This window comes from Desmodus rotundus, chromosome 10, assembly GCF_022682495.2.
Source record: "Desmodus rotundus isolate HL8 chromosome 10, HLdesRot8A.1, whole genome shotgun sequence".
Lineage (NCBI taxonomy): Eukaryota > Metazoa > Chordata > Mammalia > Chiroptera > Phyllostomidae > Desmodus > Desmodus rotundus.
In genome coordinates, this window is record NC_071396.1 from 102,164,670 (window position 1) to 102,189,814 (window position 25,145).

At 48.6% G+C, this 25,145-nt stretch overlaps 1 protein-coding gene across 2 annotated transcripts in view; it reads left to right on the top strand.

Annotated features, from left to right (window-relative positions):
- The window catches only part of NEDD4L (NEDD4 like E3 ubiquitin protein ligase), a 292,637-nt gene that overhangs the window by 82,444 nt on the left and 185,048 nt on the right, over positions 1-25,145 (top strand). For both annotated transcript variants that reach the window (XM_024580553.3, XM_045187633.2), the window contains exon 2: positions 1,309-1,382. In XM_024580553.3, coding sequence (XP_024436321.1) covers positions 1,309-1,382 — 74 coding nt within the window. The remainder of the gene's footprint in view (positions 1-1,308; positions 1,383-25,145) is intronic.

The window sequence follows — 25,145 nt, forward strand, 5'->3', positions numbered from 1 at the left end:
CTGGGTGGCTGGAGGGACGGTCAGAAGGATGGAAGAATACTGGAAGGGAAATGACCTCAAGCGTGGGTTCCGATCATCGAGTGTTTGCCTGCTCGCTCTGGTGGCTCGTGGACGAAGCTTCAGTGTCCTGGTCTCTCCGTGCTTGACTTCTCCCTGTCTTTATCTCCCTTGACATGCAGGATCTACGTAATCATGTAGGTTTTCTTTTCCTCACCTAGGTGTTGACTAAAGGTGGGCTGGAAGAACTGTGCAGTGCGTCTCGCTCACTCCTCAGTGCTCGTGTCCTGAGGGCTTCATCCCTAGCCGTTTCTCCCTTTTCTCTCTTTTTGGATGACTTTCCACTGACCTCTGGTTGCAACTACCAACCGGACACGGCTAACTCCCAGGTCTAACCCAGACTAGACATCTCTCCCATTTATCAATTTAATCATTTATTTTTTCCCACCTGGCTGTTTCATAGGCTCCTTGAATTCAAATTCAGGTTACTCCTCTATTTTATGCTAACACTTAATGACCCAAAACGGAAACCAGACAGTTATCCTGGACCTCTGCCTGCCCCTCCCCTTGAGCCGTCTGGTCCGTCCTGAGTGACTTAGCCGCGCACCCTTCTCCGACCCACGCCCTTTGACGTGGTGACGTCACGGAGTTCGGTGCTGTCCATCTGCTCGTCACTCTGAGCAGACCACAAGCATGTTCCTGTCCATGTTACAGGGTCTGGCTCGCCGCCCAGCACATAGGAGCTGCTTAGACGACATTGGGATGAATGAACGAATGAATGAATGAGCAGAGGATCGAGTGAATGATTTCTGAGATGATTTGGGATGATTTTCATTCAGGATGGTCTTTTTAGTTCTTTCTACTGGAACCGAGGAACTGTGTGTGGTGGTCAGCACTGACATTTCGAAAGCATGGTGTTGAAGAAACATTTTACCACAGGGAATCCCTTTCTGTCTCAGGGCTCCCTGTTGCATGCGGGCATTTAGCCAGGTGGTTGCACATGTGTGGTTGTGTTCTCGGCACAACCAGGAAATATTTCCCATTGGCAGCAGAAATAATTGATCTGCAGGACGTAGTTTGAATTGAGCTTATGCTCACTTCACCTGGAAGCGCTGAATTTCTAGGGCCATTGGCATTTTGAGCCGGAATGCAGCTTTCTGAACTCCAGTCTAGGCGCAGTTATCTGTGCTTGGATTGGCTCATTCTGTGTTTTAGCTCTGGCTCGAAGAGGAATCACTGACTTTGCACATAGGGTGAAAGTGGGATCCATTGGAGGTCCATTTTTTTAAAAACTTTTTTTCCCTTCAACAGGGAGAATCACGTGTTCTGAGAGTGAAGGTTGTTTCCGGAATTGATCTCGCCAAAAAAGACATCTTTGGAGCCAGGTAAGTTTACTTTTCTTTTTGTGGTCTTTTGTAGGTGACCGTAGGCTCGCTGAACTCAAGCACTGTTCTACTGCAGGCCTGCAGCAGGGTCACTCGGAGGCCTTCTTAGAGTGCGGCTGGCTGGGCCTGACCCGCAGATTCTGATGGAGGCGGTGATGCTGAAGCGGCGGGTCCACAGCCACTCTTTGTGCCGGGGCCTAGACCTTGTACCACAGCCATGGTCAGCAGGCTGGACCTTCCTGGGGGTTGGTTTCCCGAGGAAATCGGCTCTGACATTTCTGTTTTCCGCAGTGGGAAAATATAGTTCGGGGAATAAGTCTGTGCTCATTTTAATATATTTCTTTTTTAAAACTCCTAGTTTAGAGAAGGATAAAAATGTCATTTTGTTCCTAAGAAAACATCATATTCCTTGGCATATACAATCTGAATTAAGAGATGTGGTAGTTCGGATGCATTTGGTGATTTCGAGCAGGGAAGCAGCGCGATCTTCCCGAGTGTTTTAGCTTTTCTGTTTTCAGTATTGTACCCGATACTCAAGTGGTTTCTTTAAATCGGCCCTCTTGTTCCCACTGGCTCTCCACAATGTGCTGCCTGCATTACACTGTGTTGGACGGTAGCAGAGTGAGGTGAGAGCCACTTGGAACAGGATTTGAACCAGATTTTGCATAAAGACCTTTTGAACTTCAAACATGTGGTTGACACAGCGTAAGTCCAGAAAGGATACTGCTTGCCCAGGTCACACGTGCCCGTAGTGCTAGGAGGACTGTGACTAGAACAGGCCTCCTGTCCCCTGCCCGGTGTCCTTTCCACCTTGGGTACATCGTGGGGTTTAACCACAAGGGCCATGGTGGCTGCTACTAGAGTCACCTCATTATGACACTGGATCATCCTGTGAGTCCTCTGCGATGTCCCCTGTAGTTACCCTCTTGTTTCAGGGCCTCAGCCTGACACAGGAGACCCTCAGTCACGAGGCCTCCTTCTGTCTAGCTGACCTCATCTTCCTGCGAACTCAGAAGCAGCTTTCTCTGCCTTTGGGAGGCAGACCTCGTTATTTATTATCTGTCCTGTAGTTGTGCAGAATTTTAGTTTTGCCCATCAAAGAAATGGGTAAGTTTTCTTACCGATACTATAATAGCACCTAGAAAAATTACCACAAAGAAAAAAAAACTGATATGAGTTAAATATCAGTGACATCTTTTTAAAAAATTTCCATACTTACGTGTGGCCCAAGTGACTACCTGAGGGTTAGCTGTCCGAGTTGAGTCACAGCAAACCTCACGCACTGATGACATTGAGAGATGCTGGCGAGGGGAGAGCATCCCACTGGCAGGTCCTTCCCCATTTGATCCTGAAGTAGCCCCCGGCTGGTTTACCGTGTGCTTGGGCCACTTCATGGATATTTCCCTGGCCTCTCACCAGATCAGAAATTCATTCAGCACAGAGACGTCTTGCTTGTTTGGTATCTCTCCTACGGAGCACCGAGGACAAGACTGGGCAAATTGGGTTTTTAATTTTTTAATTGAGACATTTGCACGCTGACTGGTAGACTGTGCTCTTATGTCAAAAATGCCTGTTTCTTGTCCTTACTCTTTTCAATGAATTTTATAGTTTTTCAGGAAGAGACTGGATTTAGAAAATTTCTGTAATTAAAAATGTTTTTATTTTGATTGTTTTTGTTTTGTTTTCTTCCAAATCCTTCTATAAAAAAAAGAAATGGATTCAGGTTGTATTTATGGTCAGAAGGTCTGAGGTTGAAATTGGTAGTGGAATTAGGATCCAAATTTTAGGAGACAAGTGGATTGGAGCCTCGAATTTTTACTGTTTATATGAAAAGAGGCGGGGTCATTTCTTAGGGACAGGGTAGAAAGGATTATAGATAAGGCTTCAAGATGTTAATTAGAAAGATAAATAGTGTTGTGTCTTAACTTTTCAAGTACCAGAAAATTAGCCAGAAGCTCTAAATCTTAGTTCTGCCCTAAATTTTCTTAGTTTGATAAATATTAACTTAACTATAACACGCCTGCTTTCCTCCCTCCCCTTCCACCTCTCTCAGATGTCAGCTTGCTCAGAAGTGCCATTGTTCTGTGAGGACCCGTTTGCCAGTGGGTGAGCCACACTAGAAGGGTTAGGTGGCGGTGCTGGTTCAGGCCAGGTGGGCAGGCCCCTCTAGGGTGGCATCATTTACCACCTTGATCTTTTGCCCAGTGACCTGCATTCTCCTCCACGGTATCATGGGAAATGCCTTCAGATCCCCTCATCTCTGGCTCTTTGGGCTCCGGGGACAGCCTGGCTGCCTGGCAGCTCTCACGTGTGTTCGAGGGAGCGTGGGAGGTTCATGAGCATGGGAGGTTTGGTGGTATGTGGTCTCTGCTCTCCAGTGGAGTGAGACCCGTTCTTCTGTGTCTTTCAGAACCCCAAGCCAGCAAGTACCCCTTCTCCCCCGGCCTGTCCCTGTATATTCCCTTCACCTCTGTCCTTCATCTCCCTTCACAGAAAAGGGGCTGGGCGGGAGCCGAACTCCTGTTTAGGACGGGTTACAGATAGAGAAGGAAGGCCACTCTTCTCGAGAGAGCTTGCCAGCAACTTCCAAGGCGTAGAAATCATACCATAAAGACTTGGATGCATTGACAGGCAGGATTTAGAGTCTCTGGGACTCCTCAGTCTCCAGGGAGGTTGCCTGGGCCACACTAGGCCCGAGGTGGGAGAGGATCACGGTTCGGGGAGGGAAGAAGAGGCGGGATGTGCTGGTTGGTCTACGGGTGGTAGCAATGGGGTGGGGAGCACAGCACTCCCCATTGCCCCGTGGGCCCCAGGACTTCCTTGTCCCAGGAGGCTGTGTAAGGCTGCCAGTGAGAGGACTGGAGTCTGTGGACCCCACCTCTGAGCTAGGGGGTGCGGGGTGGCGCTGACCCTCCAGCGGCCTGCACCTGAAATGCCCTTCCTTCTCCTTTTCTGCTCTGTGTGTCCCGGGCCAGCTCCGAGAATACCAGCTCACGTTCCAGCCTCCTCCCAGCAGAGGCTGACTTCCTTAAAAGAGCCTTTGTTGAAAGAAGATTTGATAGTGGAGCTGTTGCGCTCCCTGAGCATTTGAGCAGTTGGTCTGTGTGGCCACGGCAGCCGGAGAGAAAGATGTTTTCTTTTGGACCGTACTTTCGGGTCGAAGGAGGGCAGTCATACAATCTGCCGTCTGAACAGGGATGCTTTTGTCTGGGACCAATGCTAAGTCACATGGGATGTCAGGACATAGGACGGAAGTGGAGACTGGCCACCCCGGTCAGTGATATCGGATCTTTCTGATCCATACTATGAAAAAAAAAATGCTATGTGATCATTTTAAAGGTTTCTTTTTTAGAAGCCAAGCAAGAGAAAATCTTTTCCAAACAGTAGACCGTGTGTAAAATACCAATAAAACATCAAAAAGGAAGTAAATCATGTTGAAACACTGCCTATATTGGGTGCCCACTTCCTTTTTAGAAATGGGTCCATTGTCTTTGTGAGCTAACACCTGGTGTGGGGGTAAGTCCAGGAGACAGGCTTTCCTTGGGAAGTGCTCTTGCACCTGAGGATGCCTCCTTCTTTGCCTCCACCCCTCACCTCAGTGTGTGGGGGTGGCTTGTCTTCGCTTGGCCTTCCAAAGTGATACACCAGCATCTCCACCCCTCGCTCTCCGCCCCACTGTGGTGTTTTTGCTAAGACGCAGACCGGGTGCACTTAGATGCTGCCCCCCACCATGCTCACCAGCTACTTTGGCCTGCGTTGGCCTGTGGAATATATCTCAGCCTCCCAGTGAGGTGCAGGGTCGCAGTCCCTGTGGCCCTTGGTAAGCCAAGCCCTCTGGTCTCGTTCTCCGCACCGCACCCCTGGCCACAGCCTGCCTCTCCAGGGCAGCCGACGCTCCTCGGCCCTGCACAAGCACACCCTCCTTTGCCTCTGTCTGGGCTCCTGCAGCCTCCTCCCTGCAGGATGCACCCCCACCCCCTCCCTCACCAAAATCTGGGTGACTCCTGCCCCTCCTCCTTGAACACTCAGCCAGCTCAGTTGTCATTTCCTCTGGCACCCAGGGTCACCTCCCCGTAGCTCAGCAGATCACTTCCTGTCTTCCTTGTGCCCTGACACCTGGAAATATTATATATAGCTCTATCATCAGAACTGTTTCTCCCAAAATACAGTTTGAGCTTCTGATGGCTAGCATTCTATTCTGCAGGCTGAGCACATAACAGGTTCTCAGTGTTTACTACAAGAGTGACTGGGTTGGGTTCTGATCCACCTCATCTGTCCCTCCTCTCGTCTTCTCCCTGCGCCTTCCCTGGAAACTTGCCATTCCTTAAGCGTGCCAGGAAATGTGCAGGTTCTCATCTTTGCTTATGTTTTCCCCTCAGCGTGGCATCTGCTCGCATCCTTTCTGGCTCTACTCACTCCTGGCCCAGCTCCAGTGGCAGGCAGCACCAGTCCCGAGCTCCTCACCTCCGTGCCCCATCCACCCCAGCCCAAGAGGACAAAACAGCTCTTGTCCCTGGGCTGTGGTGGCTCTGTAAGCTTCCTCCAGCCCCAACCTTAGCAGAGTTGGTCAGCTCAGAGGCTATAGCCTGTCTTATTCCTGTGTGTGAGCCCAGAGATCTTGGCACCTGGCAGTTGCCCAGGAAGTGACTTGAACTCAATAAGTAGAATCTAATTATGGTGCGTTGTGGCCCAGGATTGCTTGCTGGAGGGAAGGCCACTGTTTTCTAATCCTCACAGGGGTGCCATTCGTTCATCAGGCTTCTCCCTTGTGCCTACCCGGCCACCCTGGGCAGGTACTTTCTGTGAGTCTCACAAAGGCTCCTTGTAGGCCAGGGAGGCAGGCCTGCCTAGGACTCCGATAAAGGTGAGCGTGGAAGAGAGGAGGTTATGGGAAGCACATGCAAAGGCTGAGGTCGGGAAGGGACCTCAAGGAGTCAGTGGAATGGCTGGTGTGGGGGAGCTCCATTGGACCCTGGTGTCTGTGCAAAATTACTGCTTCAGACCCCTCTGAAAGAGCACACACGGTATCTTGTGTTGATGGAATCGGGAACTTCACCTTGAGGGCCTATCAGTGGCCGTAGTGGGAGGTCAAGGCCACTGTCAGCTTGGCTGTCACTGCACACAGGAGATGGGGAGGCACTGGCTCAGGGGCCTCACCAGCAGCACAGGCAGGGATCAGTGGGACAACTGTGGACTTAAAAAGCCTTTTGGATACTTTCTAATGACGCAGGGCTGAGTCCTGGGGTTTGGCCACCAAGGGAGAAGTGAATCATAATTTTTTCTTTTTAAAATTTTCAGTTACAGTTGGCATACAATATTATACCATTTTCAGATGTACAACATACTGATTAGACATTTATATACCTTCCAAAGTGATCGCTCTAGTTAGTCTAGTACCCACCTGGCACCATACATAGTTATTACAATACTATTGACTGTGCTTCCTATGCTGAACTTGACATCCCGTGACTACATTGTAACCACCAATTTGTACTTCCTAATCTCTGCACCTCTTTTACCCAGCTCCCCAACCTACCTCCCATCTGGCAACCGTCAATTTGTTTTCTGTATCTATGAGTTTATTTTGTTTTTTAGATTCCACATATATGTGATATCGTATGGTAATTGTCTTTCTCTGTCTGATGGTATAATACTCTCTAGGTCCATTTATGCTCTTGCAAATGACGAGATTTCTTGTTTGTTTTTTTTAATGGCTGAATAATATTCCATTGTGGGCATGTACGAGATATTCTGTATTCATTTATTTTTCCATGAATACTTAGGTTGCTTCCATATCTTGGCGATCATAAATAATGCTGCAATAAACATAGAGGTGCATGGATCTTTTAAAATTAATGTTTTGGATTTTTTCGGATAAATACCCAGAAGTGGGACTGCTGGATCATCAGGTCTATGTTTAATTTGGGGAGGGATCTCTATACTGTTTTCCGTAGCATATGCTATATTAATGGGGCATAAGGAAGGAGGGGAGAGAATCACAGTGGCCCTCGTTTATTGCGTGTGTGTCTCTGCCAAGTATGGTTTGCCACTGCCGCTCCTTTGCTTCTCCCAGCCCATTCTCCCAGCCCTTCCATGCGGCAGACACTGTCGTTCTGTGCGTTTTGCCCGTAAGGAAACTGGGGTATGAGAGGGAGATCAGTTGTTGGAAAGTCCGTACCTCTAGTAAGTTATAGAGCTGTGAACTGAGCGAGGTATTTGGGTTGCTTATAGACTGCTTTGGGTGCTCACAGGGGAGCTGGCACAGTGAGAGACTGGGACTCACAGTGAGGGATCAGATTCTGCCCAAGCTTCATGAAGAGGGAATCCTTACCTCCATTTTTCAGGTGGGAATATTGAGGTTCGGGGGCATTGGCTTCAGCCCAAGAAGAAACAACTCCGTGGTGAGCGCTGGAGCCAGAGGAGTCCAGATTTATGGGACTTCAGTGCTGTTTCCAATGGTAGATTAACACTCTTCTCCAGTGACCACATCCAGCCACTGGATGGGCCACGGGACCAGATGATGCTGCGGGTCCTTCTAAAAGCTGGAGATTGTATAACTAGGTATTTTTTTAAGAGCAGATATAAAGAACTGGCTATTGTATTTGATGGCAACTGACCAAGTTCTTAGCATTGTATCATCAAGTGTTAGATTTAGAATAGATACACTTTGCTAAGTAAGATTTTAAAGTTTTTTCAAACTTAGACTATTTTTTTAAGTTTTAAACTTTACTCCTTTTTCAGTTATGCTTGTATCTCAAGACACTTAACCTTTCATCACAGATTAAAACAGTTAACTGAGTAGGGCCACTTGAATACCAGCCTTCGATCTGACCACCCCTATTTCCTCTGTTATGAGCCGTGTTCATTTGAGGTCACGTAGACAGCGTTTGAGGCCGGGAAGCTGCCCACTGACCATTGGCTGAGACAGCCCAACCTGGAATTTCCTGCTCTCCTGCAGAAGGTTTCTACGCACTCACCTCACAGTTCCTTCTTTATTTTGTATGTGGGGTTATTAGCATCAGATTATACCTGGGGTTGCGATCATTTTTTCTTTTGGCAGCTGGTGATTTGAAATTTAAAACACACGCAGGCTCAAGGGCATTGGAGGGACGTGGCAAGAAACGCTTCTGTAGTAAGTGACCGAGACCGATGGGGACTGCGAGGCTGGCTCTGTGCGTGGCACCGGCTCACCTGCACCCCGTCCTTTAGACTTCAGTTGTTAACGTTTTGCTGCAATTGCTTCATCCTTTTTTTTTTTTTTTTTTTTTTTTTTGCTGAAGTGTTCAAAAATGAATTACAGACAGTGTGACATTTAGCCCCTAAATACTTCAGTGTGCCCCTCTAAGAAAACAAGAACATATTTCTATATAACCAGACTACAGTTTTCACTAAATGAACAATAATTGCCTAATGGACTCTATTACCTGCTCCATTATCTGAGTTCCCCCAACGGTCCCTGAAATGCCTTTTATAAATGGGCTGTTTAAATCCGAATTCGATTGAGATCTTGCACTGCATTTCGTTGTTAGGCCTCTGAAGACTCTGTTGACCTGGAGCAGTTCTCCCCACCCTTTTAGATGGCAACAAAGTGTCAGTAGGTTGTCTCACTGACCGCATTTGATTGTTTCCTGTGGTACCAGATAATGTGCCCTTGTTTCTCCTGGGTTTCCTGTACATTACAAGTCAGATCTAAAGCCTTGATCAACTTCACTTTAAACACTGGGGACAGGAATGGGGGTGCTCTCTGCTTGGGGTCGGGGGGGGGGCCAATGTCTGGCCACATTTCTATACTGCTCCCCAATGTCACGTTAGCAGGAACCCCTCATTCAGAATCTCCTCCTTTGCCTGGACTCTGCTACATGGACGTGTAGGCATCACCCAAGCAGCCTTTGCTTGCCAACTGGTTTGTTTGACACAGAGTCCAGGAAAAGGGTGGGACTTCCCCCCCCTCATTTTTGTCAGTCTGGAATGGGGCTCTGGTTAGTGGAGTCTGTAGGGCCGAGAATCTGATGTGCATTAGGAAGAGGAAGATGGCCCCACACAGAACAGATGTTTGTAAGTTTTCTTCGTCTGGTCAGAGAGGAGCCGGAGAAAAGTGAAAATCAGAAAGCAGCCGAAGAGCTGTGGGCAGTCGTTCAGTGTTTCGTTACACTTCTAGTCACCAGTGCGGGCAGAAATCCCAAGACACCGCTGGGGATCGATGAAGTTGGGGACATCTGCCTGACATCCGTGTGTCCTGGGCCCCAAGCTGTTTCCTCGGCCTCCTCCGGCCTGTCCTTCATTCCTCCACACACGAGAGGTCTTTTGTGCGTCCCACCCCTCAGCCCAGTGTCTTTACTCTTGCTTCATCACCAAGCTGTCTGTGTCTGTCTCACAGTTCTCCTCTTCGCGGGGAGGTAGGAAAGAGTCTAAAGAAGGGAGTGTTGCCAACTTGAAAGGAGCCAGAGGTGAAAGCATTTCCGAATGTGTGATTCAATGAAGAAAATATTTATTTTACAAGAATCGAGCTAACCACCAAGCCTTCAGACACAGCCAGTAGGTACTGCCTGGAGGGCCGGAGTCAGATGTGGGGACCTCGGCTCGTGTTTCGTCACCAGGGAGGGAGGGAGACTGTTCTCTCTCTCTGTTCACGGTTCCCCTGTGCTTTAGGGCGAGGGTGGCTCGCCCACCCATTCTTAGCCCTCGCCCCCTGGGAGGCCTTGAGAATGATTCTCTCCAGGCTGCGTCTGCATCTGCATGGACAAAAACGCCCTTATTGGAGGTGCAAGCATTCTCCTACCCGAAAGTAATGCTCTGGAAAGTGCACGACCCAGAATCCAGTCGGGGCACCCATCTCTGGAACCCCCAAATAGTCTGTTTCTCAGATCCACATTTCATTTGTTGAATTATTTTATCATCTAAGAAAAATTGTCATAGATCTCCTAAAATCGTTTCTAGTTAATGTTTATATGTCGGGGAAGGGCCTGGAAAAGGAGGTTTTTAAGACTGCTGATAGGGTTAACTGAGCTGGCACGTTCTTAAATGGTAAATACAACTCTTCTGAAGTGCTAGGTACTTCCCTAAATGGGGCCAAAAGCCTTGTCCTGTGAAGGGCCAGAGGGTAAGTAGTAACTGAGGCTTTGTAGGACTTAGGGTTTCTGCGATGGGGCAGAAGCAGCCAGGACAGGGTACACACAGTGGGTGCCGGGCACATGCCACCCCCAACCGTACGAGCTATTGATTGTCTACCGTATATATTTAAAACTGGGAGTGCCAGCATCACTTGGCCATGACTTCCAGATTAAACTATTTCATTGAGCTGCTGGTTGGTCAGTGACAGACAGGAATTCGGCCAATATTGACTTTTTGGGTGGGGGGAAGGAATGGCTTCCTAGATATTACGCAGCTTTTTATTTTTTTTTCTCTTCAGTGTGATTAAAATATAGCTTATGACACCTTTTAGAGGCACACTGCATATTTTAAAGTCTACAAATAAATACAACTGTAAAATGTTTCTGTCTTGGAGGAAATGATTCTCACTGCGTTGTACGTAAATATATGAATAAATAAAATAGAGTTTATAGGCGTGCAACCAGGAGCAGGCCGTACTTTGTATCGGTGTGTTACAATGAAAATCGTGCCTGTTTTCTCTACTATTCCTTAGGCTCATGACCTTAGTGCAAGTAATGTTTAATGAGGAATCTGCAAAGTGTGACTCCTCAGTAAATCATTGAAAGGACTGGCACCTCTGTTCTATTGTATCAACACAAGTGAGAGAACGTGCGCCCTGCCTCTGAGTGAGTGTGCTAACCTTCCTCCTACACACAGCGAGGGATGGGTGGTGAGTGTGCTTCGGGGAGTGTTTGCGTCTCTCCCCTTCGTTGCTGTGGGTTCGCTGTTGTCCTCCCCTTATTGAAGAACTGGTTAGTGCTTCAGGTCGCTGCTGTTCTGAGAATTAGGCGTCTGTGATGGGAAAGTAGAGAAGCATCGGAAAGAAACACCATGTTTCAAGGTTGGGGGTAACTGGTTGGAAAATCAAAGTGGCTGAAGCTTATTATATTGTAGTTTTTTCCCTCCTGTTTGCTAGTGAGAAAAGAGTTGTGTTGGTTGTATGCTGTTCTCTCTGTCTCGCCCTTGTTCTGACTCGTAAACTCTTGGGAGTTCATTGCCACCAGTGGCGCTGGTTTTGTTCAAGTGATTTTACATGTCATTTAGCTCAGGGGTGGCAAACTCATGTTCACTGGGGGCCACATCAGCCTCGCAGTTGCCTTCAAAGGGCCGAAATAATTTTAGGACTGTGAAAATGTAACTGCTCCTTAACTGTTAAGGAGTTGAAATTACATTCAGCCCTTTGAAGACAACCATGAGGCTGATGTGGCCCCCGGTGAGAATGAGTTTGACACCCCTGGTCTAGACAGCCAGACAGTCGAAGAGAAACGTAGATTCCTTTCTGCCAGCGTGGGCTGCTGACTCCCTGCAGTATGAGTGCGTTTTCTCTATGTTATTAAGTACACGGTCAACCCTCATGGCCTGGACAGCAGGTCTGTTTGCTTGTCCTCAGTTTCCTGACCCGGAACGTCAGAGTCTCTGAAACTGTTCTTTCTCTGGGATGATCCTCCCCAGCTGGTGGCTCCACCGTCTACACAGCCATCCTTGGCTGTCTCGTCCCTCGGGCCCCTAGCCTGGGCTCAGTGTCTCTGCAGGGGACTTCCTGCTGTTCACGTCTGCCCTCTTCTCCCCAGCCCTCCGCGTATGCACAGAATTCTCTCTCTCAAACACAGACTGCATGCAGCACCATTCAGCCAGCACTCCCCGCCACAGGTCAAGGTCCTGGCCCCTTAATCTTGACACGAGAGCCTCCCATGCATCTCTTGGGCTTGGCTTCCCCCAAGCTTGGTTCTACACTACCCTCAGTGGTTGTACTCTTCCTCCTCTGGGCCCCAGAACAACCACCATACCCCCCTTTTGCCCATTTGACTCATTTTCATTTGTGAGATCGCCCCCAGGCAGATGTCCCTGCCTCTGTGCCCACCTTGCCCAGGTGCAGGGGCCCGGCTTTGTTTGCTAACCTTGTTCATTTGTGCGCAGTTGCTCGTGCATGGTGTTGGGGTTTTCCTGTGGTGGACCTTCACCTTTGCACCCTGCTGTCACCCCACATTAGCCCAGGACCACCAAGTCCATGACTGCCGTCACCCACCCACCCCTGGTGTGCTCACAATTCCCTTGATTCTTGGCGCCCTCCCTACCTCTCAGCTGAATTTATTTTCTCTGCTTTTTACTGTGCCAGTGATTTATACGTGCCCACATTTTCCTTACTGTCGCATTTCATAATGGTTTATTTTATTGTTCTCTGTGTATCTTTATGGCCCTCATTGTTTATAATATGCAGGTTATAAATGTTAATAATACAAAAACTCTCTACTGTGCATACCACATTATTTCTAGCTCCTTCCTGCTTCCAAGTTACCACAACGTCTTTAACTTTAAGGAATGCCTCACCCTTAACCCCTCTGTCTGTCTGTACAAGTTCACTGGTGGAGAGGAACTGGGAAGCATCCCTAGCCAGGAGCTTCAGGAAGGGCTCCGCTGAGGTGTATTTGGGGGAGTTATAGCTCCCTCTGGTGGTCAGATCAACAGGTGCTTTTTTTTTGTTGTTCTGGGCTAAAAATGCTATTCAAATCTAATAATCCTCTGGAGTTCTTTTTAAAATAAATTTAAAATTTTAAAAAGTTATTTACATCTTGTTTGTTTTGGCAGATACTTAAAAAAACTTCTCCAACAGTGACACTTATGCAGAGGAAAGAATGATTTTACTTTAAGCGATTCCTACTTTTTACAGAGTTGGTTTTAAAGTAGACAATACTAAAGAACTCATACAATTCAACACCAGACCACCAACCAACCTAATTAAAAAAAAGGCAGAGGACCCGAACAGACACCTCTCCCAAGGAGACATACAAACGGCCAGCAGACATAGGAAAAGATGCTCAACCTCACTAGTAGTAGGGAAATGCAAATCAAAACTCTAATGAGCTACCAGCTCACACCTGTTAGAATGGTTTTTCTCAGCAGGACAAGTGATAACAAGTGTTGGGGAGGTTGTGGAGGAAAAGGAACCCTCATTCACTGCTGGTGGGAGCATAGGCTGGTACAGCCACTAAGGAAAACCGTGAAAGTTCCTCAAAAAATTAAGAATCGGCTTACCTTGTGACCCAGCAGCCCCTCTTCTGGGCAACTACCTGAGAAGTTTGACAACATTTATTGGCAGATACATGCACCCCTAGGTTCATTGCAGCATTGTTCACCAAGACATGGAAGCCACCGAAGCGCCCCTCGATAGAGGGCTGGATAAAGAAGACATGTGGTGCACATGTGCCACGGGGTACCGCCCAACCATGAGGAGAGGCGAAATGCTGCCGTTCGTGACAACGTGGATGGGCCTTGAGAATATCAGGCTGAGTGAAATAAGTCAGAAAAAGCTAAGAACCACAGGGTTTCACTCATATGTGGGACCTAAAACTGAAACTCGTAGACCAGAGGGAAAGGGGGTGAAGGGATAACAGAGGGTAAAGGAGGACAAATACATTGAGACGGAAGATGATTTGACTTCGGGTGGTGGGCTCGCAATGCAATGTACGGATCCTGTCTCGTAGAAATGTACACTTGAAACCTATATACTCTTATTAACCAATGGCACCCCGATACATTTAATTAAAAATAAAAAGCAAAGCAAAAACAAAGTAGACAATACATAGTGTACATGTTATTTCTCTTTCCCTTTCTCTGCCCAGTAATTTTCTAAACCTTGTAGAATTATCAAAACAGAACGCTGTGCACTACAAAGGAACAGTGAGCTGACGCTGGGAAGAAATGAGGGTCTTTATTCGCAGGACAGTGGACTCCGGCGTGGCCCCGCAGACAAAATGAATGACGGTGCGTTTGTAGTGTCCCGTTTGTGTGGATAACTTCACCACTCCTTAAGTTTTCTTTAAGAAAGGAATTTCCAGACTGATAGTCATAATGTAGAAAAATAAACATTAAAAGAGTTGCCTAATATCCATGCACATTCTGGGAAACAGGTGTGGCTTGTCTCAGACATATTTGTATTTGGCTTTGGAATAAAACAAAAAAAACCAAACGTTTTGCATGTGGTTCTGTCCCAGGTAGTGGGAGCTCTTGGTTCTCCAGAGACGTTAATGAAGCGTCACCACATGAAAAACAGACCCACAGAAGACGAGGGAGGCTCCTACATTTTTTCCCGTCACTTTTCCGTGTAGCTAAATTGGTAATGACGGCTGTGGACAGTGTATCTTTTCACATTGATGGCAGAGACCCTCAGAGAACAGCAGCAGCCATGATTTAAACACGTTTAAGGCAAGGTTGGCTTATTTCCTCTCAGGTGTGCTTGAGGTTGTTCTGGACAAAACTCACTGGGGGCAGGGGAAGGAATCACGTGTCTTGGTGGGCAGTCTGCATTAGCCGGTGTGTTATCAAAACGGCAAAGCACTTATTCAGACAGAGCAGGGGGTGGTTCAAACCCCCGAGGAGGGGAGTAGTGCTGGTCTTTGACCAGCTCATTTTGCAGTGATGTCCTTCTCTCCTTTCGCCATTTCTTAATGTTCGCAAATACTGGCAAAAACCAAAACCAAGAGGACGGCCGTGAATGCTTCCAGTGGGCCAGGAAACATGGGGAGGCGCCAGGGAGAAAAGCATTTGTCGGTTTGAGATATAACATAGTTTGGTTTTTCCCATTTGAGATGTGGGGGTATATTCGCAGGGCCATTCTGGGACGGTTCTTACGAGATACTGTCTCCCTGTGACAGCCCGCGACGATGCTGCGGCACCCTACAAATACAGTGCCTCCTGTATTTCCTCTGGACCACTACCGCTCCCTAAAACAGAGCCGGCCTCCGCAGCACACAGGCGAACCAACCAACAATGAATCCTGAAACCGGTGTAGTTGAGAAGCACATGCTCTGCACAGGCTCTCTACGTGCAGTGGTCCTTTCCTTCCTTCTGGGTGCAGAGCGTGAGCAGCGTGGTGGGAGCCCCTCCGGTCCGCAGTGTGGAGAGGGGGTGTTTCCTGTGGATGTCATCGCAGACGGGTCCCTCACCGTAGGTCACAGCATCGCCCAGCCCTCCCTCAAGCCTTCCTCTCCCCACCCTTTGCCTTCCTCCTGCTCCATTTCATCCCCGTGGGCACGTGGAGTGACTTGAAGGCTTTGTTTGCGGAGTGTACTGGAGTATCTCCAATAACAGTGGGGACAGCACTGTAACGTCACAGTGCCTGGTGAGGTTGTGAATAGCGGAGCAAGCAGAGCCTGGAACTGGGTCGGAGTAATAACAGACATGTGAAAGAAGACAGTGGGAGAGACGGATCAGCTCTGTTCTTCCGGAAACACGGCTGTGCCAACGGGCAGTACAGCAGCAGTGGTTCTGGGGTGTGGTCATCAGAAAGGCCCATGTGGGGAGTCTCTGGGTGTACTTTTAAGCTGATGTGTTTACGCGATGTAGAAAACGGTGCAAGTTCATTGCGGAAATCTCCGTAGCCGTGGAGGAGGCGGGAAAGAAAAGCCCCCCCCTTGCCCTTCTGCCCTGCGATGGCTGCTCTGGGCATGGTCCCCAGGTCTGTTCTTTGCATGTCTGTGTGTGTCTGTTGTGGGGGGGGTGGGTGAGAACTACATGGTATCATCTTATTGTTTATAACTCCACAGTACACTGTGGAAATGTTTCTAGGTCACCACTGGTATCTGTAGCTCAGCCTTTTCTGTGGTCAGGCAGTGTTTGAAGATGCTCAGCAGCCTCTGTACTGAAGGGCAGGTCACCTTCCCTGGAGGTCCAGAGCAGCCAGGACTTGGCCTGAAAATGACCTCATAGCTTGTCCGGAAATGACTGCCGTGGCCGTTTGTTGCTGCAGCTGGACTCTTGCGGCTTGTACCTAGACTGTTCAGATTAGTTTTTGAGCCCTTACAGTGTTCCATGTACTGTGGAAGGCACTGGGCAGGGAGGAGAAGTTAGACAGGGTCCATACCTGCTCCGAGCTTAAATTTGGCACCCCCTTCATCTCTCTGAGTCTGGCTAACTGCAGAGGAAGCCCCCCGGGCCCCCTGCCGTGGGAGACCTGGCTGGAGGAAGCTTACTCCTGGTTTCCTGGGTTGCCACTGGTTGTAATAATACTCTAAATGAAGGCAGCCTGTACTGAGCTGGGCTTCCTTGGTGCAGACACTAGCCCAGAGATGCGTACGAATGTTGGGACTCAGGGCATCCTCAGCTGGGAGTTCCCAGGCTGTCATCCTCCAGCGTGCCCTCTAGGTGGGGTGAACACCATCACCTGCACCCAGAGCCACAGCTTCTCACCCTCTGTGCAGAGCTCTCTGACTGCAGTACCACCTTGTTTAGGCGGCCCAGTCCTCGCTTTGAAGCTGCACGCTGCACCCGCGGGCCGTTATCCACAGCCGACTGCTTCTTGCCCCCGTGGGTCTCATTTGAGATTGCTCCATCAACTTGGATGTACCTAAGTTCTACTCGACTCACTCTGAGTTTGCAAAAACACTTTAACCTAAAAATTTCCTTAAAAGGTGTTTGCTTTTCTACTGTCTTCCCTTTTTACAGTCTATTTTATTTGTTTCAACTTTGGATGTCGAAAGAGTCCCAGGTGTACTTCTGGAAAACATAATTGTGAGGCCAGAAGAAACCGCTGCCTCTGGGAAGCAGTGGGCTTGTGCTCTGCACCTTGAGGGTTGGCCGCGTTGGTAGGAGGGATTTTGAGGAGGGTACATGTGTGGTGGAAGGTGTGGCGTGGGGTCACCGTGCTCTGAGGTGCAGCTGCAGGCTGGCGCCCCGTCTCGTGGGAGGAAGGTTCTGACTTCACGCGCAGGTGTGCCCTTCTTACAGGGCTTTCCTACTCTTGGGTTTGCCACCAGCAGCCTTCTGGGGGCTTTGACCGTGGAGCTCAGGCCTTGCTGGTCAAGCTGCCGGGAACCCCCGGAGGCCTTGTTCTGCATGTGGGAGGGTGGCTCACAGAAGTTCTCTGGAGGGGCTGCTGGGTGGTCGACTTCCAGACTTTCTCTGATGCACTCCAGAACTGTTTTTCATGGAATCTTGTTTTGGGAGGGACAAGAAGGTGTTCTTTTTCTAAATCCTTCTCTCCAAACAGGACCACACCCTGCCAAGGAGAGAGGGTGGCACCAGGTTTGCTTAGTTTAATTCACACCAGTGATGCTGATGAATGATGTTCCTTCGTGATGGAACTTGTTCCTGAGGCACTTGTGCTGGGCTGAGAGGGCAATGCAAGCGCACAGCTTGGCACGGAGTCCAAGTTCGTGCTGACGCCATGGGGCGGATACAGAGGCCTGGACAGTGGTAGGGGGGCCGGCAGTGGGGAGGGAGTTTGCACAGGTCTGCGGCCCAAGGAAAGCTCAGTTCTGGGTAAGTTTCCGCTGTGGAGTGTGGAGTGTGCAGTGTGGAGTTCGCCAGGGCCGCTGGATCCAGCCTTCACAAGGAACGGTACCTTTTCCCCAACAGACACTTTAAAACTAACAGTGTCGCAAGCCTTAAGAATTTATTTTTTAAAATAGAGGTTTATAGTCCTATCTCAACAACAGAAGAGAATGAGGAAAGTTATGAATGACCAGACTGATGTTATGTGTAAAAAAAGCGTGCGTGGCAAACTCACCACAAAATTAAGAAAAGGGCAAACTGGGCGGACACGGCCAGTTTGTATTGCAGGGAATGCTCATCACCTCACTGTAGAATGACCTCCTACAAATCAATAAAAAGAGCAATAACCTAACTGAAAAAGTGGTCAGAGAGTGCAAATAGACAGTTCAGGGGGCAGGGAATACCAATGTCAGTGAAATATGCTGAGATACTTAGCCTCACTCACGATAAAAGCAATAGCGATCAAAACTAATGAGGTACATTTTCAAAGATCACGTTGCCGAACGTGAACGTGTTAATGGCACAGTGAGCTCACAGGAGTGCAAACAGCTGTCGTCCGAGGCTGTGGGTCCGGCCTCCAGCAGTTTGTAGATGCTTTTCACAAGGGCACAGGCCTGTGCCCTCAGAACCAGTGCTCCCGGTTCATCTGCCAGCTCCCCACACGTGTTCCCTGGTGGGTGCCGTCAGAAAGGAGTGGAAGCAGCAGGCGTGTCCGTTAAAACAGCTGCAACCTGTGCCCTGCTGTCGCCCTCAGCTTGCGCACCGGCTCTCTCCCCGCTGTGGTGTTGCCGGCTGGTTTTGTGCTCTGCGGGTTTTCTCTGTGGATGGCAGCTCTGGCCTTACCTTCCTACAGAGAGGGGGGCTCCGGCCAACTTTAGGGCCTGCCTTTGATTGGGTCGCCCTTGACCTGGGAGCAGGGGGATGGACTGTCCTATGCATTGACCTAGAGTGGAGTCCTCACTCATTTATATTAAAAAAAAAAGTCTTCATGTCCTCTTCCTGTTCCCAGTCCATGTCTTTGTCCCTTGTTCTGTCACTTACGGATGAAGCAGCAGAATCCTCCTGTGTTTTGAGACATTGTAACTGTATGCATCATAGTTAAATCATAATCATCACATCAGTCGTAGGAGGACGAAATTACCATAAAGGTTATGCAACTGTTGCCTAAAGCCACAGCAGGTAAGTGGCAGAGCTGGAATTGGAGCCAGGGGACTCTGCCCCCCACCCCACTCCCCAGGGAGTCCGAGGCATCCCAGTTTACAGCCCCCAGGTGGTGAGACCCAGCAGCCAGCGCTGGGAACCACTGAGTGCCGAAGTTCACCAATGACCTTGACAAGGTCAAGGGCTCAGCTCCCCTGTGCTCTGCTTCCAGGCTGGGGTTCTGGGGTTCTTGTTCACATGAGGCCAGGCTTGTCTTCTTGCAGGAAACGAATCTCTGAAATAAGTAATAGGTGCTTGGAAAGATTTCGGCAGCAGACAGTGGGAAGGACCCCTACATGGGAAGGACTTCGCATAGTGCCTTGAGGGTTCTAGAAAGAATTTGATTCCCTCTCTCTGTGGCCGGTGGTTTTAGTTGGTCATGTCAGCTTCAAATGAGGTGGCTCTAGAGCAGCCTGGGAACCCAGAGGAACACTGGATGACTTGTTCTCACCTGCATTCATTCTTGGGAAAGTCACTCAACCAAATTGGGGGGTGGGGGAAGGGGCCAGGAGCCCTGGAGAGACATGCAGAAATCAGCAGATAGGTGCACCAGCGGTGCACTGGAGTCACACGGGGGGCTTGGATGTCGGTGCCAGTGTTACAGGACAGACACCGGAGCCGAGCCCCGGCATGGAGAACCACAGTGGAGAAATAGTGGCTGTTTTATTATGGACAGTGCCATCAGGGGAACGGGAAGCTCACGCTCAAAGCCTGAACTCCCCAGTGGCATGTAGGTTATAGATTATTATGTAGGGCAAAGTCACAATACCGTGTGGGTTAGGGGTTCGGGTCATGCCGGGAGCTGATTGGTCAGAGGTGAGGTAAGGGTGGTGAGTCACTTTGTCAGGGCTTGAGGACAGCTCGAGGTCCTTTCCAGCGTCCCTCTGTCTGGTCTCATGGGAAAGTAGCCAGGAGGTCGGTCCATTTTCGGGCTCAGGAGCTGTAACAGGACGTTATCTGTAGCCTGCCAGAGATCTGACTGCGTGACCCATACATAGTCAGGTCTCGCTACTGTCTTCTGCTGCCTTGGGGGTTGCTGATTACCCGGGGGTAGGTGAGGACAGGGAGGGGGCAGCTAGGTCTCTGAGAGATGGGAGTGTGTGTGTGTGTGTGTGTGTGGACAGAGAGAGAAAGAGAGGATACCTAGAGCTAGGATTTAAAACTAAATTTAAACAAGGCCACAAGGACCCTCAGTTTCACTGAGACTCTCCCCAGAGATCCATTCATTTTCCCGGAGGTGCAGGTGGAGGCAGAAGTACTTGGTTGGGCCTGCTGACCGTGGATGAGTCAGCATTGCAGTGACCACGGGGCACGCAGAATCAAAACCCCTAGAACCTCCTCCAGCACCGTGTTGCTCAGGTCCCATAGTCTCTGCTCTTGACCTTTCCAACGATGCCATTCTTCTGGACAGGACCTTGCTAAAGCCTACTCGCCTCCAGCGTCTACTTTTGGGTAATGCGAGTTCAGTAAATGCATCCTCAGGCCTGTACCGTGGAGGAGACTGTCTCTTTTCACAAGTAATCTGCATTGATTGGTTTTGCAAGTGGGTGCATTCATTCATTGTCTTTCTGATGAAAATGGCGCACAGCCTCAAGTCCTTCCCATGGGTCTATGTGGCCAGACAGAAGCCAGCAGCTACAGCTCAGCCCTCCTCTCCGGCACTGGAAACTGAGCCCTGACCTTCTTTTCCAGGCCCCTTTGTCAAGCAGCAGCAGGGCTGTGAACAAAAGACTTTTCTTTCACCTGTCCAGGGTGCCAAAGCAAAGGAAGCCACCCCCTTACCCTGTGATATTTACACAACACCTGCCGCCTCCTGGGAACCTTTAAAATCGCTCTGGAGAGAAACCATTCTGCCTCCAGTGCCTATTTTTAGACTTCATAAAGCCCACGATAGATTTTTTGCTGTCACTCTCGCCATCCACTAAGCCTGCTGTTTGGAAGGCAATGGGATCTTTTGTCTTTAAAAGTTCGGCACCCTCTGGCTCAAACCCCTAAGCTCTGGACGGCTCCGGGGTCCATCTCTGCCCTCATTCTGTCCAAAACCACAGGTGATGACCTTTACACCAGAGTAGCTGAACTAATCTGACTGGGGAAAGGCACTCCCTTTACAACAATGAGCCTCGAATTAAGATGAAAACAAATCAGCAGGTCTTCAAACTCTTGATCTGCCCTGGGCATAACCGGTTCAATGAGACTGGTTGAAGCCTCGGGCTCGCCAGTTGGCTGCCCAACTTCAGGCCAAGTACATCTGATGGTTTCTAGCTTAAGGAGTTGGGTGCTATCATGTTCCATAACAAATTCTGTAAAGCAGGTTTAAGGCTTTGGAGGGGAGCCTTCACCCCATTCATGAGTCCAGCCCCTCTCTGGCCAGAGGTTTTGGCTTTTTTCTTCACACAAACCCATAAGCTGTAACTAAGGGCAACTGTGTAACATTCAAGGTAGTGATAAGGCCTAAGGCCCAGGGTGTCCCATCGCCCAGCAGCAGAGGGAGGGGCAGCTTTCTGTTTCCCCACTTCTTTTCCTCCAGTTCCCACGGTCCTCCCGTCCTCGCCACACAAGAGAAGTCACAGAACTTTTATTCTGTATTTCTTATTGAATAAAAGTTTTGGGATCCATGTTATTAAATTTAAAGTAGGTAAGCTGAATATTTTGAAGGGACTCCCCACCACTGCCCCCAAATTGAAACTCCAGTAAAACCAAACCAAGTGTTTCTTTAGGCAAAAAGAAAAGAAAAGAAAAAGCTTATCTAGGGGCGGGGGAAGGAGAAAGGATATCCGACATAGAGCAGATTGGAAAGGGTGCACAATGAAGTGGGAACACCTTATCAAGGTGGTAGGATTATCAGCTATTTTTGCTTTTAGTAGTTTCTAAGTTTCCTTCAGTAAGTGTATTGTTTAATGTTATCAAATGCATAGAAAGCCAAATGTGCATGCCTTATGATCTAGCTAACATACTACGAAGGAACTCATCCTATGGAGTTAGTGAGGAATGCATCAGTGTATCCCTATACGGCCAAAGAATTAGCTGTAAGGGTGAAGAATTATGCCGATGAAAGAGTTAAAACAACTTAGTTTCATTGTAGTGTATCTCTAAAATGGAATGGTATGAGTCATTCCATTCGTGGTATTTATCATTCATGGTATGAATGGCAAAAATGAGTTGTTGATACATGTTTAATGACATGGAAACATTTTACGACAGAATGAAAAGGTAGGTCATAAATTGGCGTTATGATTGGATCCCATCTTTTTATAAGAAACACATACGTATACATAAATAATGAAAGATATCTGAAAGGGTATTAAGACATTTATGGATTAACAGTGTTATCTTAAAGAGGGGGATTCATGGGTCTGTATTTCCTTCCTCTGGCTGTGTGTCTATATACTTTCCTATCAAGAATCTATCTTACTTTCATGGAAATTGGAAAAATTTATTTCATTTTTAGGAAGTAATTGCCGCTTTGAGTAAGAGCCTGTGATTTAAACCACAGTCAATCTTTTAACCCCATTGTTTAAATCCCTTTTCTTACACTTTTAAGAGAACGAAAGCAATGATAAAAAGAACTTAAAATGACAAACTGATTTCCAAATGGACTGTTGATAATTTTAGTGGCTGAGATCTTTAATTGCCATTTCTATCAGTGAGTAGTATTCTTCTCTTTCCTGGTGTGTTGGCTTTTTATAGCAGAAGCAGCAGAAGTGCTGTTGACGAGACTGTTGAAGATTAGAAAGCTTAATTTTTGTAACGGAAGCTCAATATTGAAGCTTGTTCTAACCGGTGTTCTGGTCAGGGAAGCTCTGAGCCCAGGGGCCCGGTGATAGTGGCTATTTCAGAATTCAGAAGCTGCTTCCGTCTTTATTTGGGTTTTGCAGCTGAGTTCCCTGGGTTGAGTTGAGCCTGGCTCCAGGGTAATTGGTGAATTACTAGGGAAGGCATTATTAGCCTTACTCTGTAGCAGCCTACAATGTCAGTGGTGAGATGCGCTCGCTACGGAACCAATGGTGCTCGGCTGGAACTTGGAGTAGACACAGAGTGTGACGTTGTATGCACAGATGACCAGTGTTGAAGACTTCAGATAAGTGAGGCTCAGGGGCAGTGCTTGGCAGGCCCTGCCAGTCCCGTCCGCCTCAGAAGCCCCAGTGCCAACATGATACTTGGCACATGGAAGGATATGGAGAAACGCTCGTTGAGTGGGGTAGCTTCTGAGTTGGCTTGTCCAGCTGGGGCTCCTGAGCCCACGGACCTGGGTCATGAAACTGCAGGAGAGGAGCTGTGCTTTCTGAGTGGATTAAGTGAGTGGTTCAAGGTCACAAATGATCGCTGTGTACCGATTGCGTGTAGGGTGCACCATTGATTGAACCCCAAGAAGGGAAAGCGGCGGGCAAGTTCCTGTATGACTTTCCTGGGAGAAGCTTGCTGATTTCAGGAAGCTTAAGATGTCAAGTTGCCTTATGTGCAACAAGGTAGTTAATGGTATCAGCCAGTCTCCCGACACCGGGCTCATCCAGTTCAGTGACTCATTAGCCCTCCAACAGCTTCTGCTTGCTTTAATGCTTTTACAGGGTCGCCTTGTAGGTCTTTCTGCTGTTTCCTGTAGGAGCCCAGCAGTGGTGTTCTCTGCTGGGCAGGCTGTGCGGGTGCAGCCCCCCGGTCCTGTGTCTGTCCTTCAGTGGGGTTCAGAGATGCTGGGCCTCTGGGAGTTTATTATTGGTTGCTGTGGAGCTCAGCCTGGTCCCTGAACATGGGCCGTAGATTTCCAGAGGTTAAAAAAGAAAACGACAAAGGGTCCTTTCATGGATGGAGTTGTCTTTGTGCCCGCTTACTTCGTTGCTGGTGGTTTTAAAGAATTGGTGTTCGAGTTGGATGTGTCGTGTTCGGATACAGTGCAGCAGCCTGCATGGGCCTTGGGGGTGTGCTTGTGGTTGTTGCAGAGGTTTTTAAAAGTGATTAATAAGAGAGCAAGACCAGTGTGTGGGTGGAGAGGGTAGGGGGGGTCACATGTGGACTGCATTTCTTAATACTAGCTATTCGATATAAGAGCTACTTCTTTGCTCTATTTCATATATGAGAGTGTACTTCCCTCCTCTCCCCGGTCAGGGGTTCTTTTTCTTTCTTTTGTTTTTAAAAGATTTTATTTTTTTATTTTTAGAGAGAGGGGAAGGAAGGGAGAAAGAGAGGAAGAGAAATATCAATGTGTGGTTGCCTCTTGCACGCCCCCTACTGGGGACCTGGCCTACAACCCAGGCAGGTGCCCTGACTGGAAATCGAATTGATGACTCTTTGGTTCGGAGGCCAGTGGCACTCAATCCACTGAGTCACACCAGCCGGGGCAAGAGTGTACTTTTGACTGGAAGACAGCACGTACTAAAATTTACCTTTTGGATTAACCTAGTGTAGAATTGAACTAAATACCAGTCAAGTCCTTACTGGTAATTTTACAGTTGAGCCAGATACTGTGGACAGACAGACAGGACGTTTCACATAGTACAGTCCTGAAAATTCCTGTCCTCCTGTGTAAACCACCAGAGGCGTCTTCGGTTATTCTCCAGGCAGATGCCGCCTGGAGGGAGATTTGCCAGTGGTGGCCCTGCCGGTCACCCAGGCCTTTCACAGCTGCCTAGAAACCCCACATGCATCATCTTCACCCCCATGCAGCACCACTAGTACCATTTTACAGAAAACCCTAGTGACCCCACTTAAAGACGAATTTTCCACTTCCTTTGTTCTCCGTGGCCCTCATTTCCGCTGGCCAAGTTTTCCTAAGGTTGTTACCTGCTTTTGAGAGCCCTCCTCGGCCTGAAGGTATTCACCAGGAATCAATGAAGTCTTCTGGGAAGTAAAGTGGTTAGAAACATTTCTTCAAATGTCACCTGATTGGCAGCTGCTTGCTCGGGGCCGGCTGCACAGAACAGCTCTCCCGAACCCACCCAAGTCTTGCTCAGGCACCGGTCAGGGCCCAGCAAAGGCTGTCTGTGATATGTTCTGGGTCTTCAGCTGCTAGAGATGCCTGCCTCATGTGTTCCACTAGAATTGCCTCTTGGCTGTTACAGTCTGGGACCACCCTGGCTCTTGGCTTCTCTTTTCTCTGTTTTGGGAATTTTATTCTTTGTAACCAAATCACCAGATCTCACATAATCAAAA